The sequence below is a fragment of the Pseudomyrmex gracilis genome, unplaced genomic scaffold (genome assembly GCF_002006095.1).
Source record: "Pseudomyrmex gracilis isolate BER0280 unplaced genomic scaffold, ASM200609v1 scaffold_352, whole genome shotgun sequence".
NCBI lineage: Eukaryota > Metazoa > Arthropoda > Insecta > Hymenoptera > Formicidae > Pseudomyrmex > Pseudomyrmex gracilis.
In genome coordinates, this window is record NW_018020936.1 from 9,293 (window position 1) to 28,004 (window position 18,712).

Genomic DNA, 18,712 nt, shown 5'->3' on the forward strand with positions numbered 1-18,712 from the left:
ACTTATCTAGAAGTGAAAAACCTGACTGTGAGTCAGTTCATCTCTTCTCTCTACTTCCCCCTGGTAACAGAGCTCTTGTCACTTTCTGTGATCCTGATAATACATTTGAAATTTAGCCCGCAACGAGTTGACTAGCAAAAAATGCTCATATATCTCACATTAATCATAGAAAATGAATAAAATTTTGCACGCGAAGACCTTTTAGAGCTTTTACTGTAAAATTAGAATAACAAAGTTTCAAAAGTTTATATAAAAATCTAAATGTTATTAAAAAAGTTTTGCTAAAGAAAAACTCGTTTCCGGTGACTAGCTGAACTCTTTAAGACACGTAACTATAGATATCGTGGCCACGTGACCGATTGATTACCACAAGAAGTCGAGCTCCCGCGCGTCACTGATTGGAACGTGAAATTTTTCACTGCGAGGATTCGCAACTGATTTTTCAGTGAGATCAGTAATGTTTTTTAAATAGAAATTTATCATGTATAACGCAATAATACTGGAGTCTCTCAAATTATGGCAAACACAGACACGTCTTAGTGTTTTATAAATGTTTAAATTTGATAATGAGATAAACAATATGTTGTTTAAAAGAACGTTCGCTCTTTCTTAAAGCTACTTTTACGTCTCGTTTAAAACGACGTTTATATTCTATATTTTAAACTTCAATTTTACACAAACAATCGCGTATTGTCTGTTTGCATCACTTCAATTTTACACAACAATCGCGTATTGTCTGTTTGCATCACTCGTCCCGCTTTATCGCGCATCAATAGATTCGTGACACAAATGGGGAAGGGACACACGTGTAAAACGATCGATCTGTCTCTTAGTTTAGTTTTCACATATTCACAGCTGATTAAGTATTCCTCACACACACGCAAAAACTTTTACGCAATCGATGATAAGATAACGCGAGAGTATATATATACGTACGTCGTGAAAAAATTTACGACGTGTGATTGTCAAGATGTTCTTCTCACACAACGCACAAAAAAAAACAGAGATGTCATTCTACTATCGTCCTACTGTTATTCCGACTTCAAAGACTGTTTATAGACGACGGTCACGACTTTGGAAATCATTTATCTACTTAAAACGGTTTGGGACGACGTTATCGTTATCGTCTGTGTGTGAGAAGTGATAACCGTGGCACGATCTCGTTATGATTCACATTTGCAAAATTGGCCTGACCCTGGAATTGACCAGAAAAAAAAAAAAGAACGGAGGAGAGAGAGAGAGAGAGCGGTGGAAATAAGCGATAAGCTGCAACGTTGCGTGTGTTCATTCACGCGAATGTTACGCGCAAAGAGGAAGATCTCACAATCTGTGGTTTTTTTTTTTTTAAGAAAGATTTAATTAAAATCTTAATACAAATCGCACGTTAATGTTTCTCGCCGCATCAAATCTCTCGAGAGCGAGAAGCTCCAGGTGCGAGAGATAATAATCCACGCCAAATGATTGATCGCCAGTCATTTTGTTGTTATGGATTAACGAATAATATGTTACATTTGAGACACGCGTGCGCAACAATACTGATATAACATTACATTATTGTTTCAAAAAAAAAAAAAAAAAAAAAAAAAAAGAAGAAATCCCAAATTTTCGCCGTATAAAACTTAATTCTCTTAGATATCCGAACTATATATAGATATATATATATATATATATATGTATATATATATAGATAGATAGAACTATATATAGATAGATAGAACTATATATAGATAGAGAAAATGTATGGAAAATATTTCACAAGAGATCCGTCGCTCAATAATCGAGCTTGCTTAAGTCGTTTTGTCGAAGGCACTTAATAATTGTTAAGATGAATCATAGAAGAGACAGGCACCGATTGGAGATTAATTCTCAAATATGAGAGAACTTCGTCATCATCGGCATAATAGGCAAAAATAGTGCGATCATGGTCGATTCAAACGTCTGATCGCTTAACGCACGCGAAGGCACTACTTAAAGATTTTTTTGTTCGTCTAATTATAAGCTACGCATTACAGCAACGTTTATCAAAATTGCTTGACGGCAGTGTCTTTAAATATACGTCCTATATAACTTATATACAACGAAATTTTAACGATGAAAATTCTTTCTCCCGCTTCGGATACGAGTGGAGATCGGATTGAAATTTCATTTTGACGGGGTGTCAGTCAATATCGTACTTCCAATCGGCACACCGCCGCTTTCGAGCATCAGTTCGTGCTTCATGTGATATGTTATGATCTCCTCGATCGTCGAGAAAAATAACTCGCCAACTTTCTGGGATCCAAGCGCGTATCTGAAACAAATAATTCTTTTTTTTACAGCAGACCGTAAACACTAACGTGCGAGTTCACGAAAAAAAAAACAATTTTCATTATTGCGCGTTTTATTTGATTAATGAGATTCGAAATTAATTGTCCGTGCTCAATATGTACAGATATATGTACGGACAAGAGTTGCTTTGATCAAACAATAAAATTAATCAAGCAAAATGTTTTACCTGTTGTCATTCCTCTTTCTAACCGGAACATTGTAAACTCTGTCCTTGTACCAGAGAACCAAAACAAAAGGATTGCGAACTTTTGTGGTTGATGGTCTCAAGAGGAAATATCCGTCTTGCGGATTGTTATAAGAATCTTCTGCAAAAATTAAAAAAAAAAAAAATATATATATATACAGGGTGTCCCGCAACTACCGCATTTCTTTTTACCAGTAGATTCTCGAGATCATTCTAAGATAAAAATCCTAATACCAAAATGTCGAGGCTACAATATTTTTTGAGTTAGAAGCATTCAAAGATAAAATGATTAATATTATAATAGATAACAAAATGACAAAATATTGACATTAAGTAAATTATCAACAAGTTTTAATTAAAAACAGACAATCTTTATACGTTAAATAATAATGTATAATGTATAATAAAATATTATTATATTATACGTTATTATACATTAAATAATAATGTATAATAATGTATAATATAATAATAATGTATAATAATTGTTCAAAATGTCCACCATTCATTTGTATACATAGTCTTGCTCGATGCAACAAAATCTGTCCGGCAAGATTATGTATACAAATGAATGGTGGACATTTTGAACAATTATTATACATTATTATTAATGTATAATTATTAGTGTATGGAGATTGTGTGTTTTTAATTAAAAATTTGTTGATAATTTACTTAATGTCAATATTTTGTCATTTTGTTATCTATTATTATAATAATAATTTATTTATGTCAGTAAATAATAAGACTGCTCTTTTTTTAATATCTTCATCAAAATGTTATTATTTTTATGTACTATACGCATATTTTAAATGACGCAAACTCTTATTTCATTATTATAACACACGCATTATTGACAAAAGAGGTGCGACACTGTGTGCGCCTTTAAGCATTGTCCCGCACCTGAGCGCGCGAATTTCAGACGATCTCATTCGTTATCTTTGAATGCTTCCCGGTAAAAAATTTTTTTTTCCGGAAAGCCGGAGATTCCAGGTTCGACTCCTGGCCGAGGAGTTTTTTTCGCAATATTTTAAACATTAAGTAGGGGGATATTCGGGGTCTCTCATATGTGAGATGCAAAAATCCAGCATCCCATATGAATTTAAGAATTGAGTTTTCAATTCAAAAAACACTCACTTGTAAAAATTTACAAGTGGAAGTCGTTACATGTGTATATATATATATATATATATATATATATATATATATATATACACGCACAGTTTCCGCTCAAACATCCTGCGAATGGCTCGTAAGGCCTTGTATATTTCTTGTTATTAATTTCAAAGCGAGCCTTAAGTCATAATTATTAAAAAAAATTTTTATATATACTTATACACAAATTAAAATAATTATATCTAATTATGCAAATTTATATGCCGAATATGTCCATACAATTTTATACGCGGAGAATTTCTTTTTTTTAAGAGAATGGCTTCAAAGATATTCTATATCAAAGTACAAAATAATGCTATTAGTATCATGTTAGATACAAAATAATTCTATAAAACTATATTTTTACTATATTTAAAAAAATTTTTTATATATAATCATATATACTTATACACAAATTAAAATTATTATATCTAATTATGCAAATTTATATGTGTGCTGAATATGTCCGTACAATTTTATACATAGAAAATGTTTTACCGGGTTCTAACTCAAAAAATATTATAACCTCGACATTTTGGTATTAGGATTTTTGTCTTAGAATGATCTCGAGAATCTACTGATAAAAGGAAATACGGTAGTTGCGGGACACCCTGTATATATATTGCATTGCAATTACATATTATATTTAACACAAACTTTGAGGTCTATCTCAAAATCAGTGATATCACATACGTTCTCCAATAAGAGCGATTGCTTGTTCTCTTGTGACATTGTGATACCAGGGCTTGTCGGTGTACGATTGTCTGTCGGGCAGTAGCGGCAGCGGTCGCGTAGCTCTTTCGTTGGGTAACAATGACGTGTTACTGCCAGCGTGAGGTAGCGTGGCTGATTTCTTATCCGGCGATCGCTCTGCAAATTTATGAAGAAACAAAACTAATCAAAACACAAGTACATCAACATGTATAATATAATATACATACCGCGTACACATAATATATTATCTAGCAACTTCTAAATCATTGTGTATGTACATATAAACATTTAAGATGATTTTCATTGAAACACACATATATATATATATATACACACACACACACCACAAGATCGCGTTACTAACTTGCTAAATTAAGTCGGGCCTGCGTAAGAGCCGCCTGTGTCAAACACTCCGAAAGACTCGCTTGCCGGCGTGTCGCCGTATTGAGCGATATATTCCGCTTCGTGTCGCTGATTATAGTTGCCATTGTCGCGAATTCGTTTCTGTACTTCTCGACGGATTGCGAGTCGCTTGAGCGCTCAATTGAAAAACACGTGCGTGTTTTGTCAACAAGATTTCTCGATTGAATTTATTTTCTAATACAATGTCGCGTAAGTTACAGCTAAACTAAAAAATTGTTTGAAAAACGTTTAAAAAAAATTCATTCGTTTTTGCATTAACATAATATTTGTCAACTTAGACGATCACAAGATAGAAAATAAGTTCCTGTTGAACGGTGAGTATTCGATTCGTTTACTTCTTCCCTTCGAACTAAATTAATAATAAACCTGGCCTGGGAGCCTTTTTGGAGATCGAGTAGACGCGCTCTCTCGTTACACAACGCACACAATCGCCACGAGACGTTCGACCAAACTGAGATTTAATTCGGGAACGGGTGGCCTTTTAAACCCCGCCGCGAAAAAGGAAGAACGGTGGTCAATCCGTTGGTCTCTCGGCATGGGACGACGCACCGGGTTTAAGAATAAACTTCCGTAAATCATCATATCGGAAGAGTCAAATGGGGGAGAGGCTCTTGTACGAGGAGAGAGAAAAACAAAAATCGAAAGACAATAACTTCGGGCGAATCGCATAATTTACAAAACTGAATTTATCATTTTTTTTGTGGCTATAAAAAATTATACAAAATATATACCACATTTGATTTTTTGAAAAGAGTTTGGTTTTTCAAGATCTATTTCCGTCCGCGAGAAACGGGAGGTCGACGACCTTAGCCGAGCAAAAAAAAAAAAAGAGAACAGATGCTGCTGTCTTTGGCGCGCGCTCGCGAGAGAACGAACGTGTTGAATCGCGCAATACAATCGCCGCGCCGGAACAATGCGCTATTTAATTACTCTATCTATGTATATACCTGGTGGCTCAGGTGGTTGCGAGTAACAACATGTGGACAGACCTCTCTTGATTCGCACTATCATATCGGCGACCTCATCGGCCAGGCGCGTGCCCAGACCTCCTAGGAGCTGTTTGCTCAGTCGCAGATAAAAACAGGAACACATTCCATCACCCGATGTTTTTACAATCGAATCGTTATCGGATTCTTTTAAACACGTGTGTGTTTGTCGAAGCTTCCCGTTGCAGGACACGTTGTTCGTCGTAATACGAATCGCAATTAAACAGATCGATTTTTTTTTTTATCGCGCGTTTATTCTTTTGCTTTTAATTTGTCGAACGTTCGCGATCACCGGCGACAACGTCGTTTCTGTCGAAAAGACGTTAGCGGTTTGTCTTGCCGATTCCGTTCGACGGAGATATCTTTTATTCATTTTGAAGGTCGCAGATCTTGCTCCACCTCCTCCCGCGCACAAAAAACATACGCGAGTGTCGCAAATAATCGTGGCAACGTCGGTGACATATCACAACGAATGTCGAAACTAGAATAAAGAATACGCTAAATGGAAACGTGAAAAACAGAAAACGGGCATAAGTGACGGTGGCTGGTACGCGACTGTCTGCAAAATCGCAGAACAGTAAGTGCCTCAGGTTGCATGGAAACCGAAGATAAGTACCATTTGTCAAACACGTGGTCGTGAGAATTTCTTGCAACGAGTCTGCACCGTCTTGAGTTTCGCACTGCATTTCGCACTTTTTTCATTCGCCACTTTAGTATCTACCGCGTGTCCGTGACGTGCGTTTTACTAACGTAACAAAAAATTAAAAAAAAATAAAATTCATATTCTAATCTTTCCACGCGTTAGTCGTTCAAAATAAATATAGTAAAACTAGACATTTTTAAGATACCAGATCCCAAAACTCTCCACTAATATATACTTTCTGTATTTGTATCTCGATAAGGCATATATTAGACAACATGGAATACACACAAAGACACTTACTCCCGGAATTTTCCTTAGACCTTGTTCCGTCGAAAGAAGAAGTCGAAGACGGTGGAGACGGCGACGGTTTAGCGGGTAAGGGAGGCGGGCTCTGAACATTGTTCGTTTTTTTAATGGGACTCAAGTAACCGCTGTCCTGTAACAATAAGAAATATAAATTTATACGAAATATATACAGGATTTTGAGAGCCGATCGCAGAATGTTTGTGCGGAAATATGCATGTATATATATATATTAGGTCTACCGGAAAGTTCTGTCCGTTTTTGGAACAAAACAAAATACAAATTTTTCTTAATTTTTCAAAAATGGAATATACAAATTGCCCTCACGCTGGCAAGAAATCATTAATAATAATGGCAATTATATTGTTTAATAAAGTTTATTGACGGTAAGGAAAATTTGTATTTTGTTTTATTCCAAAAACAGACAGAACTTTCCGGTAGACCTAATATACATATATATATATACGTGTTCACAAGTAAATTTTTACAAGTGAGTTTTTTGAATTGAGATTTCAATATTGTTTAGAGATATTGAAATAAGAAATATAATTTGCTTTAAGAAATATATAATTTGTACAACTTTTTCCTTCCAAAACTTCTGTCAAAAGGTGTCGACAAAACTTATTTTTCCACAATTCTTTTTTATAATTCTTTTTTATAGAAAATAATCGAATTTTCAAATTTAAAAACTATTTAAAGAAATTTATCGGACAAGATAATTGTTGTGTCTTTGTAAAGGATTGCAGTGAGAACTCACACAGTGCTCCATCCAATAATAAAATGCAGTCTTTATTTCACATGCTTCCGTTTCTTATTAAAAATAACTTGTATAACAATGGCCCGCTCGCTTGTGTGTCGCGTAACCCCCGGGAACCGAAGTCCTCACACACCTCTCTGTATTCCGCACACCAAGATATATATCGTACCACGCCACGCGGCGCGACACGCAACTCGCGACCGGAAAACGACCCGGTCGCCCCCTGGCCGATGACCGTGCGCACAAACGATCGCGGCCCACGCGCCAATACAAAATACAACATGTATACAACAATAATTTATTTATTTTGAACAATAAAAGCAATGCTGTTGTCAATTACTGTTATTATTATTTCTTGTTGGTTACGTGCGCAAAATTAGCGATGCAAATTCACCTCAATTTCCGTAATGGACTCGTAAAGTTCATAGTCCTCTTCTTCCTCGTGACTGGTAGCGCTAGGTGGTTTATAAACGCTTTCAACCGATCCTTGAATGCTGCGACCGCTATGCAACGACAGTTTGCTGTCGACGCGCGTAATTTCTTTCTTCGATTGCGCCTGCTCGATGACATTCTCGTCGAAAGTCTCGTACTCGTCCTCGCTCTCTTTCGTTCGCGTCGGCAAATTTGCCACTAAATCCAAGTGTCTTATAAGAGTCGGCCGTTTCACCAATTCTTTGTCCGATCCCGCAGAATTGTAATTCTTCTTGGGTTCCGGCGGCGGCGGAACCGTCATTCTTCCTTCTGGAAACACAAATTTCATCATGACACTTCACAACATTGTTTTTTCATTTTTCATTTTACAAAGTGATCACATCTCGATTAAGTTACCCGCGCAAATGCGAGTTTGTTTTTTTTAAACTAACTTTGTGTTTTAATGTGCTCGTTGGAAACAGGTTGCTGCGATTTCGATTCATTGTGCAAGAAAGACTTTTGCAGAGGTTTATTATCAACAACTGCAACCGGTATTTTCTTCGACGGCAAAGTTTTCGGTTTCGGTCCCAACGTCGGTTTGTTCGCCGACTGATTGTTTTTGTGTCTCATCTCTTTGCTTTGTTTCTCTAAAGTTTTTTCTATCTGACTGTGCAGCTCCGAAACGTTTCTTGTCGGTGCTTTCATCTCCTCAAGATTCGTGTACGTATTCTCCTCTTCATTCTGACAAGATTCGCAATTGGCGTAAGTCTCCTCGTGCTCTGATTTTGCTAATGTTTGCTCCGACGGTATCCTGTTGAAAAAATACGTCATTTTCTGCGAACAACACGCTTGCTTCGTCGAGTTTGGTTTTACGCATTCCTGCGTCATCCCGAGGGAATTGCTCTCCTCGGTCGGTTCATCCTCCCAATCGGTTCCCCAGGACTCGTTGTCGCTCAGATGATCGTCGCTCTGTTGCATCTCGACAATCTTGTCCGGCACATATTTCTCCGGCGATTTGTTCAGTTCTTGCACAAACGCCCATAATTTCCTAAGAGAAATTCGATCGATGTAAATTACGTTTACCGACAAAAACGTATTCTAACGAGATTCTGATATATTTGTTACAAACTATGTTAAACGTTGGAAAGTTGTAACAAGCGGCAGAAAGAGATAGAACGTTGCACAATTGCGCGGATGTGGAGCGAAACGATCGAATATACAACCCACGCGCTAAAATTGTGCATATATGCATGCCTCGCAGTCAAGTCATCAAAGTAATTTATCCGATCGCGTGAGACACTTCCGTTAAAATAGCTTGCGTGTTCAAAAAAAAGTCGATAAAGAAGAAAAAAAAACTTGTCACGTGAAACATTCTTGCCTTGTTGAACATGCCAACGAGAGAATGCGTTCGTGTTTCAATGTGTGATAAATAAATTTAATAATTAAGAAAATTGTAACGTAATATATATAAATTTCAACATGCGCGATATGTATAATTTGAACAACTTAAAACAATTGTAAATAACTCTGAGATAATCTTTTGAGAGAAAGAAATGTCGCGCGGGTTCGTTGTAAGAGAAAAAATTGAACAAAAAAACATCAAACGGACAAATTTTTACACCGAAAAAATTATATTCTTGTAAGTAGAAGATTTTATACTTAAAAAATCTTCTTCAAGATTTTAGATTGATATTCTTCTGAAATTAATAATATATTCTTTATTTAAGAATATAGTCTTTTTTGATAGTGAGATATATATGTTTTTCTATGGAGGTTTTTTATATTCTAATCAGTATATATTCTTATATCAATATTACTATTTAGAGGATTTTCCTCTTCAAATAAGAAACTCTTCTTGGCGCCTATTTTAGTATAAAAACTTACTTAAAGTAAGTGGGATATCTCTCTCCTCAAAACAAGAATACAATTTTTTCGGTGTAAGTATTATCGCGGCCTTTTCTGCTTGACGGTCGTATGTATCTCTGTTACTCATACTTTTGGCGTAATATAAACTCGTGTAAACGACATGCGAACACGACGAGTTGCGCCGCATACTGAATAATCGATGTACCGTTAAGAGACGTGAATTCCGCGAAGAGGAGAAGAAATAGAGAGAAAAGAACAGTGCAACACAGAACGCGCATGAACAGAAATAAAGCTGGAACGGTCTCTCACCCCATCAGCGGACGCGTGAGGTCACTCTTCCAGAGAGCCAGCTTGCCATCTGTCAAGTGCTGGAATAATTACAATTAATTAAGGAACAGCGCTAAGAGAGCGCACGCGTCTCGCCGCCGGCTGCCTTGAAATATTGCTGTTACGGCCGGAAAAAAAAAAAAAAAGCGCGCGTTATCAATGGCAGTGGGCAGATAATGATTATTGCTCGCGTTATTGCGCGCGTCTCTTATATTATGACGAAAAATAAAAGCTAGTTGACGACGCAAAGTCGTAAACTAAATTAAATAAAAAAAAAAAATATATATATTATTTTTCTTTTTAAATCACACGAAGAATCGCTTTAAGCGCAAACGGAAGAATATGAACAACACAACACGTTGTGTGTGTGAAAAAATTCTGTCAGTGTATAAAAATTATTTATTACTCACAAGCAACTCGTCGCCGTCGATTTGTCGCTTCAGCACCGCCTTGCAACAATCCTCCAGTTCGTTCTGCAAAGTTAGAAAATGAATTTCATTTAACAGAATATATCAACGACGCGTTGATAAAACTTTCTGATAAAACCAAAGAGGAAATGAATGACAATAATGATTCAAACGGAAATGTCTTCACACATTCCAACGTTATTTATCTTGCTGACAAATGTAGCAGGCAATTATATACAAAAATGATTGTCTGGATACTGTAACAAATTTCTAAAATCTCAATAACTTTAAAAACGTCTCAACATATCAGAGTATCAGCGATCGAGTCGATGAGTCGGTGATACTTTTAATCGGGAAATCCGAGAAAGTTACGCGCGAAGAAACGTCCCTTTCGCCGGCCGAGTTCTCGGAATGTCCCTATCTCGCTCGACAATTCAAAGCTCTCGTTGTACATCAAGAAAATTGGAAAGTTTTCAAAACAACAAGGTAAGTCTGCTACGTGTCTGCGTTATCCAGATGAATTCAAAAACATTCCAAATAGATTCAGACAGTTTCATAGACAGTTTAATAGACAGTTTCACCGTCTCTGATCAATTTAAAGTTAATCAGATCGATTAAGCGTCGATCAAGCTTGGCTCTATTCGATTGGAATTAACTGAGAGAATAATCGATCGTTAAGTTAATCTCTGGAGAGTGACGAAACAGGATTCGTAATAATTTAAAAATCTGACAAATTATTACACCGAAAAAATGGTATTCTTGTTTTGAGGAGAGATATCCCACTTACTTTAAGTATATCTTATACTAAAATAGGCGCCAAGAAGAGTTTCTTATTTCAAGAGAAAAATCCTCTAAATAGTAATATTGATAAGAATATATACTGATTAGAATATAAAAAGCCTCTATAGAAAAAATATATATATCTCACTATCGAAAAAGACTATATTCTTAAATAAAGAATATATTCTTAATTTCAGAAGAATATCATCTAAAATCTTTAAGAAGATTTTTTAAGTATAAAATCTACTTACAAGAATATAATTTTTTTGGTGTATATATATATACACGTACACACCGAAAAAATTGTATTCTTATTTAGAGGATATCCCACTTACTTTAAGTATATTTTATACTAAAATAGGCGCCAAGAAGAGTTTCTTATTTCAAGAGAAAAATCCTCTAAATAGTAATATTGATAAGAATATATACTGATTAGAATATAAAAAGCCTCTATAGAAAAACATATATATCTCACTATCGAAAAAGACCATATTCTTAAATGAAGAATATATTCTTAATTTCAGAAGAATATCATCTAAAATCTTGAAGATTTTTTAACACGTTGACTGCCAGACACGCATGTTCCATGGTTTGCCCAAGGCGCCAACGTGAATTTTTCATTATGCGATGCATATTACGTCGAAATATTATTTGCAGCAAATAAAGTGAGTTATAAAATCACGCTTGAAGCATTTTTCGTGCTGGAGGTCACCGGTGACCTCCACGGCGCTGTAGATTATTGAAAAATTTATCAGTATCCATATTTACTCTAATTATGTACTTTTATTATTTGCTGCGTCGCCGGTCANCGGTGGCCCCCACGGCGCTGTAGCCAAGTCGAGCGCCGGTCACCGGTGACCCCCATGGCAGTCAACGTGTTGAGTATAAAATCTTTTACTTACAAGAATATAATTTTTTCGGTGTAGAAAATACGGCGGTTTGTCAGCTCGGAAGTCGGGAACTTCCTGAATTCGCAAAAAAAAAAAATCGCTGAAGAAAAACTCTTGGAATCAAAAGTTAAAGTAAAAAAACCACGCCTTTTTTTCCCGCGGCGATAATTCTCTCGCTCTATAAATATACGCACCTCACGTATTTATCGCTAGCGCACGCACGCACGCACGTGCGCGTCTCGCGTTATTCGCCCCGCGCTAGGTGTTTCCCCGCTAATCCACGCTTTGACGGAGTCAGCGACCGTCGTTAGAGTTGTTTTTTATTTACATTCCGCGTACCTACTTTCCGTATATATAGCACACTGCGGCGTGCGCGTTTGTGTATATATTCCTAGTATCCGTCCTTTCTTTATCTCGAGAATTTCATAGATAAATTAGATTTCTTTGACACACGTTAAGGAAAAGATAAAATTGAACGCAAAGATGTTCAAACGCTAATAACTCGCGGACTAATTTGCACATCTACACCTTGCCACCACACCGAATGTTTTCAACCTGTTGCTCTCCGCCTGTGAAAATTTATCAATCGATCAAACGATTTCTCTTGAAGCTCGAACGAAGAAACGGAAATACCATCCGATATACAAATCGCGAATCGAGAAATCGCGACGCGATGACGCGGGTTGGTCGTGGCCAACTTCTCAACGCACTCACCTTGCGCAGCAGTGCCAACACCTCTTCCGTGCCCCAAGCGGAGATGTCGTCGAGCGCTTCGCTCCGCGTCGACCTCGTGGACATCCCGGCCTCGTGCGATTGAGATCGTGATTATATTTAAAAAAAAAAAAAAAAAAAAACCCAACAACACGTGCACGCTCGCCGCTCGGCGGCATCTACGTCGGCTTTTTGCGGCTTATGGCCGTCTGACAGGTCCCCCCCCCCATCGTTCACTTCCCGTCACCCTTCCTCTCGATCCGCCCGGCCAACACCCTCGCGAGACGCGACGGCCATTCGCGCGATTGGTCACTTTCCCGTAGCGCACCTGCGCATCAGGTCAGTCACAAGTGCCCTCTCACATTTCCACGAGAAATGTGATCCAGAAGAGGACACAAAAGAAGATCCACAGCTCCGATTACATCTTTTTGTTTTTCTTTTCTTTTTCAAATCTAACGTGTAAGAAACACGTGAGTATTGATTATTTAAATAATTATTTTTTTATAAAAGAAGATCCAGCTCCAATTACATCTTTTGTTTTTCTTTTCTTTTTCAAATCTAATGTGTAAGAAACACGTGAGTATTGATTATTTAAATAATTATTTTTTTTTTGTTTTTTATCGCGCGTACAATATTAAACACTTGATCCTCTCTCGTTTTGCGCGTTAGCTTTCATAATTCTTTGATTAATTTGAAATTCATGTTTTCACAAAGAACGCTTTGAGCTTTTTTGAAAGTAACGCGCGCATTGTTGACGGGGGTGGGGGGGAGGGGGGAGAAATAAGTACAATACGCGCAGTTTTGAGTTAAAGCTAGGCTGAATGGTTACTTACTTTTTTAAATTTGAGAGTTTTAAATCGTCAAGATTTAAAACTTTCGCTTTTTAAAAAAGTTCTCACACACGGACACGATGGGTGGTGTGCGATTTGGTACGCGAGTTTGGAGTCTCAAACAAACGCAAATATCGCGCATCAATCGCGTTTTTAATTTTTTCTACATCACGCGATACATTCAGCATAATCCAAAAAATTGTCGACCGTCGAAGCAACCGACTGGAAATGGAAAGAGCAAATTTCACAAAGCGCATGATCCATGCGCTCCATCTCGATTACGCGCATGCTCAGATTTACTATCTTCCTTCTCGTTACTAAATATATATAACATCATACTCTCTTCTTCTCAAAAAATTCTGCTGCCATGAGCTCGGTGCCGGAGGTCGCGTAGACGTCTTTGTTGTCGCGACAGTGTTTAAGGAAGTCATTTCCACTCAGACACAAAACCAGGAAACGAGGATAACAATGTCTGTCACCGAGCTAACTTCGGAGAAGGAGTTCAACGACTTCGTCAAGTGAGTAATTTGAGAAAATTCAACACCCGCGAAACGTTCCCACATAACCTCATCTTTTCGCCGCTATATCAAGATATTAGTATTTTGCGCGAGAGTAACTGTTTGGAATTGTAATTACACAAAAGAAGAAATTTAATGCTTTTGTTATTTCGCCAGTTGAGATCGAAGCGTTTTGTTCTTCAATTTTGTATAATAATTAATGACAGGCTTATCGCAATGTGTATGATTAAAAAAAAAAAAAACAATTGCTCTTTGATCTTTCGTGATTTCTCATGATGTTTGTTTTTACACAAGGTCAAAAGAACTTTCCGTCGTTCATTTCTATGCACCGTGGGCAGAACAATGTACTGTAATGAACGGGGCGATAGAGGAAATGAGCAAGAAGAACAATCTCGTCAAGTATGCCAAGATTGAAGCTGAAAATGTACCTGATCTTTGTCTGAAGTTTGGAGTGTCTGCTGTACCCACTTTTCTTCTCTTGCGAAACAGCAGTGTGACAGATCAAGTAAATGGTGCAAATGCTCCCATGCTGAACGAAAAGGTCCGGTATCATACAAATAATACAGATGCCCCATCACTCGACGCAACAAAGAAGGAATCACTCGATGACAGACTAAAGAAATTAATAAATCAAGCTTCTTGCATGCTGTTCATGAAGGGAACTCCTGCAAATCCAAGATGTGGCTTCTCTAGAACAATTGTTTCCATCCTAGATAGTTATAATGCAGATTATCAATCGTTTGATATATTAGAAGACAATGATGTTAGAGAAGGACTTAAAAAATATAGCAACTGGCCAACTTATCCACAATTGTATATAAATGGAGAATTGATCGGCGGATTGGACATAATAAAAGAGGTTCACGAGTCTGGGGAACTGGAAAGTATGCTACCGAAAAAAAGTTAAAAGTAAGTAACAAAAAAGTATCCAAACAAAATTTTTATTTATTTTTGAATTTAATACACCAGATCTATACTTGACACTAGCTTTATTATAAGTTTTTATAATTGAAAACATTGTTCCAGGACCTTCAAAAAGACCTTATTAAATGGATATTGAGACTGTATAAATATACAGCAATTTACAAAATATGATATAATTTATGAATAATTTAAGTTTATAGTTTGTATTCTATAGTTCCGCGTTCTGATAGTTACTACCAGATCCGCTGGAAATCTGTAAACATGTTGCATTACAGATTTTTCATACCTACAGTAAATATCAGAACACTGTCTATAATTTATAATAAAGTTTGTGGAAAATGTTCATTTCTTGTTCAAAATCGCGAAATAAATTTCATTTTTTTGCTACAGAATAATAATTAAAAAATTTCCCACTACGTAATGTAACGTCTGTGGAATAAAACCAAAGGGTAACCATCCTGTTGCATGTTTTTACGACGCTCTCGGTCACTGATTTCAGCGCCATACATTCACAAGTACAAAGAGGAATTTATAAGAACCACGAAGCGACATCATTCATGTTTAGACGTAGATGGATATACGGACAAATGTAATTCGGTTTGAGTCCGTACTATGGACGTTCACTTCGCTGTGCAATAATGATTGCACTCAAATCGGTACGAAATCCACTTTTGTAGGTGTAATGACGCAGTAATTAGTGGCTAGAGGACGACGATTAAACGTTCGGTTATTGATACATATGTACGTTTAATTAATACGTTTTGATCTATCTGATCACAGTTTGTTTTTTAACATCGATTGAATATTAGAGAACCTATTTTTGGGAGGATTTGATTTAATATTCGAGTCAAAGAGATGCACACATACATAAGTAATTTGACACGATTCTCTCTAAATATTTTTTCTGATTATATGTTATAAATCAAATATCGCGCTATTGCAATTAAATACGGACGTCTCGGCGGAACAGACAATCGTTCATGTCGTTCGCGAAGCATTTATCTATTCGTGTCATGTATGTTTCCAATATCGTCGAAAACTTTCGTTTAAGTACGTTAGGTTATCGCACGCGGTAGTGAAATTAATGACGAAAGTTTTTTTTTTTATGAGAGACGATAACGCAAAATAATAGCCATAATTCTACGTCAAAGGCAACATCTAATCTACATTGTTTGTAACTGTATGTGTGAGAGAATGTAGATAAATTCAAATAATGTAATACAAAAGAGTTGGTAACGTGTTTCCGAGAAATATTAAATTTATGAATAGCTTTTGTCAATTTGCAATTCCATTGTCTTCGTAAAAAAATTACTTTGTGTTAGTTCTTGGTACTGTGTTTATTTGTTTCAACACCAGGCACACATTCGCAAGCTCGAATAATTTTCTTTGCAACAAATATCTCAAAAAAAAATATATATATATATATATATCTCAAAGGAATTTTCAGTTAGCAAAAAAAAAAAAATACAGTAATTTTAATTATTTTAATGTGACCGTAATATCACTCGTGAAGGTGATATGTATTACGTTCATAATTCGCGCTCATATAATCACGCTTTGCATGCGTAATTTAATGACACAACGTAATTGCAATGCCGGACGTACTTGCAACCTTTACTGTAAATTAGAAAATTGCTGTGTCGATAGAAAAAATAGCTCTTACGGCTCGAGAAATGTGCTTAATCATCGAAAAATTTTTATTAATCAAATGTCACACGTTCTTTCGTTGCGAGATGAAGAATGTTTTTTCTATCTTTGATTCAGCAAAATACTGAATTTTGATTCTGTACAGAAAAATAATTGAAAAAATATTTATTATTACTCCGTTATTTGCATTAAATAATCAATGTGCTAGTAAATTTATTCAATAATGTCTCTCGCGGTTGTTTATCCGTCGAATTGCGCGAGTGTTCGTTATCGTGTCATGATAGTGTGACAAATCGACAAAATTTTTTTATCTATTGACGTTCAGCAAGAAAAAGACGTTGAATCATGAATGAATTTGCTTTTGTTTACTTACTTGATTATTATCAAAAGCGAACAAGTACGTGGAACAAATGTTGAGTATAAAAAAGAATTTAAAGAAACAATTTTATATATAAAAAATTAATATTAATATTTATAAATTTAATATCCATGTATTTTATTTTTTTAGGAGTTTAATTGCTAAACTTGACGTGTCACAAAAATTGCAACTGCGATCAAAGTTAAGAAACTTTGAAAATTGCGTGCAGGTTGAGGAGAATTTTTAAACTTTTTTGTCTCTCATCCAGAACGAGTAACTAGAGAAACTTTTATTATCTGATGCGTAGGATGCGCTTTTCCACCAATACGATAGCCTGATTTCGACCTCTTTCTCCTAACGAGAAAGAGAAAAAGATATCGTGTCCCACGATGACGTCGCATTCGCTTTTTGGTATTGATTGTCTGACGTCATCGGATAATATCCCACGCAACAGAAGTCCTTGATCTCGCGACAGATTTTCCGTGTGTATCAAACAGATTTTTTTAAATCTCACGTACCTCTCAATAAGATACTCGGAAAATCTCGAGCGATAATAGTATATTACTAATTTTTTTTTTTTTTTTTGCAGTGTGTTTTCTTGTTTTGTGCGAGATATCATGCCATTAGAACTAATATGTACACGAAATGTGATACATAACGCGATAAAATTACGTTAAAGAATTTAATATTAACAAATGTGTGGTTATTGGCTGTTTGAAGCAGACACGGATGCCAATGTGTGTATTTAAATAGTTTATTGTAACAATATCATAAAGCTTTCGACCTTCGGTTCAGGTTTTTTTCAATATGGTTCTACAAAACAATAAATAATATATAGCTCGCAATAAAAAATACATTACAGTTAACAAAACTAATGTGGATCGAAACGTTTGTTTAAACTTTTTTGAAAATCTTAGAATTATAAAAGAATTGTAGCCGAACATCTGGTGTTAGCTTGATATTGCCATTTTCTTAATTCTTTCCATCGCTACATTTTTGTAAATTTTGTTAACTATAATGTATTTTTTATTGCGAGCTATATATTATTTATTGTTTTGTAGAACCATATTGAAAAAGACCTAAACCGAAGGTCGAAAGCTTTATTGACATTGTTATAATAAACTATTTAAATACACACATCGGCATCCGTGTCTGCTCCAAACAGCCAATAACCACACATTTGTTAATATTAAATAAATAAAAAATTTTGGAGCTGTTTTCATATCTATCATTATTTATTATCATTTATTAAAGAATTTACATAATAACGCAACGTTGGATGCAAAACCACAGCTGTTCATTGTCACATTTCTTTTCTCTCATCATCGGCATGCATTTCCATATTCAACTATTCTTTCCTATATAACGCAAAAAAAAAAAAACAATAATGATAACATTATTCACGCGTAATGATAATTTTATTTACGCATTTAAATTTACGTTAATAATACGCTAAGATGCAAAGATAGATCTCTTGTTACTGATGTCTATTGATATCGAAAGTAATTTTCTCGCTTCTTTTTTCTGCTTCCAACACCGCATCTTACGAATCT

General features: G+C 35.9%; 2 protein-coding genes across 3 annotated transcripts; one reads left to right on the forward strand and one right to left on the reverse strand.

The window, feature by feature from the left end:
- Positions 1-1,610: 1,610 nt before the first annotated feature.
- LOC109860231 (lymphocyte cytosolic protein 2-like) lies at positions 1,611-13,037 on the reverse strand. Of its 2 annotated transcripts, XM_020439170.1 has the most exons (9): positions 12,886-13,037; positions 10,505-10,567; positions 10,077-10,135; positions 8,354-8,949; positions 7,885-8,231; positions 6,731-6,866; positions 4,358-4,534; positions 2,495-2,633; positions 1,611-2,290 (listed from the first exon to the last, which is right to left on the reverse strand). In XM_020439170.1, the coding sequence occupies exons 1-9, from the start codon at positions 12,967-12,969 to the stop codon at positions 2,143-2,145; spliced, it is 1,749 nt and encodes a 582-aa protein (XP_020294759.1). In that variant the 5' UTR covers positions 12,970-13,037; the 3' UTR covers positions 1,611-2,142. The 2 variants fall into 2 exon arrangements, with proteins under 2 accessions (XP_020294759.1, XP_020294761.1); XM_020439172.1 differs by lacking the exons at positions 10,077-10,135; positions 10,505-10,567; positions 12,886-13,037 and adding an exon at positions 9,973-9,992.
- A 700-nt stretch (positions 13,038-13,737) lies between these two features.
- LOC109860233 (glutaredoxin-3) lies at positions 13,738-15,497 on the forward strand. Its single transcript, XM_020439178.1, has 3 exons — positions 13,738-14,230; positions 14,525-15,139; positions 15,257-15,497. The coding sequence occupies exons 1-2, from the start codon at positions 14,181-14,183 to the stop codon at positions 15,135-15,137; spliced, it is 663 nt and encodes a 220-aa protein (XP_020294767.1). The 5' UTR covers positions 13,738-14,180; the 3' UTR covers positions 15,138-15,139; positions 15,257-15,497.
- The last annotated feature ends 3,215 nt before the right edge of the window (positions 15,498-18,712 follow it).

Excerpts from the sequence above, each read along its gene's own strand:
- LOC109860231 (XM_020439170.1), bottom strand. The coding sequence starts at position 12,969 with ATGTCCACGAGGTCGACGCGGAGCGAAGCGCTCGACGACATCTCCGCT. Across the intron at positions 6,867-7,884 it reads AGTCCATTACGGAAATTGAG|GACAGCGGTTACTTGAGTCC; the intron begins GTGAATTTGCAT and ends TTATTGTTACAG. Across the intron at positions 4,535-6,730 it reads GTCTAAGGAAAATTCCGGGA|AGCGATCGCCGGATAAGAAA; the intron begins GTAAGTGTCTTT and ends ATAAATTTGCAG.
- LOC109860233 (XM_020439178.1), top strand. The coding sequence starts at position 14,181 with ATGTCTGTCACCGAGCTAACTTCGGAGAAGGAGTTCAACGACTTCGTC. Across the intron at positions 14,231-14,524 it reads GAGTTCAACGACTTCGTCAA|GTCAAAAGAACTTTCCGTCG; the intron begins GTGAGTAATTTG and ends TTTTTACACAAG.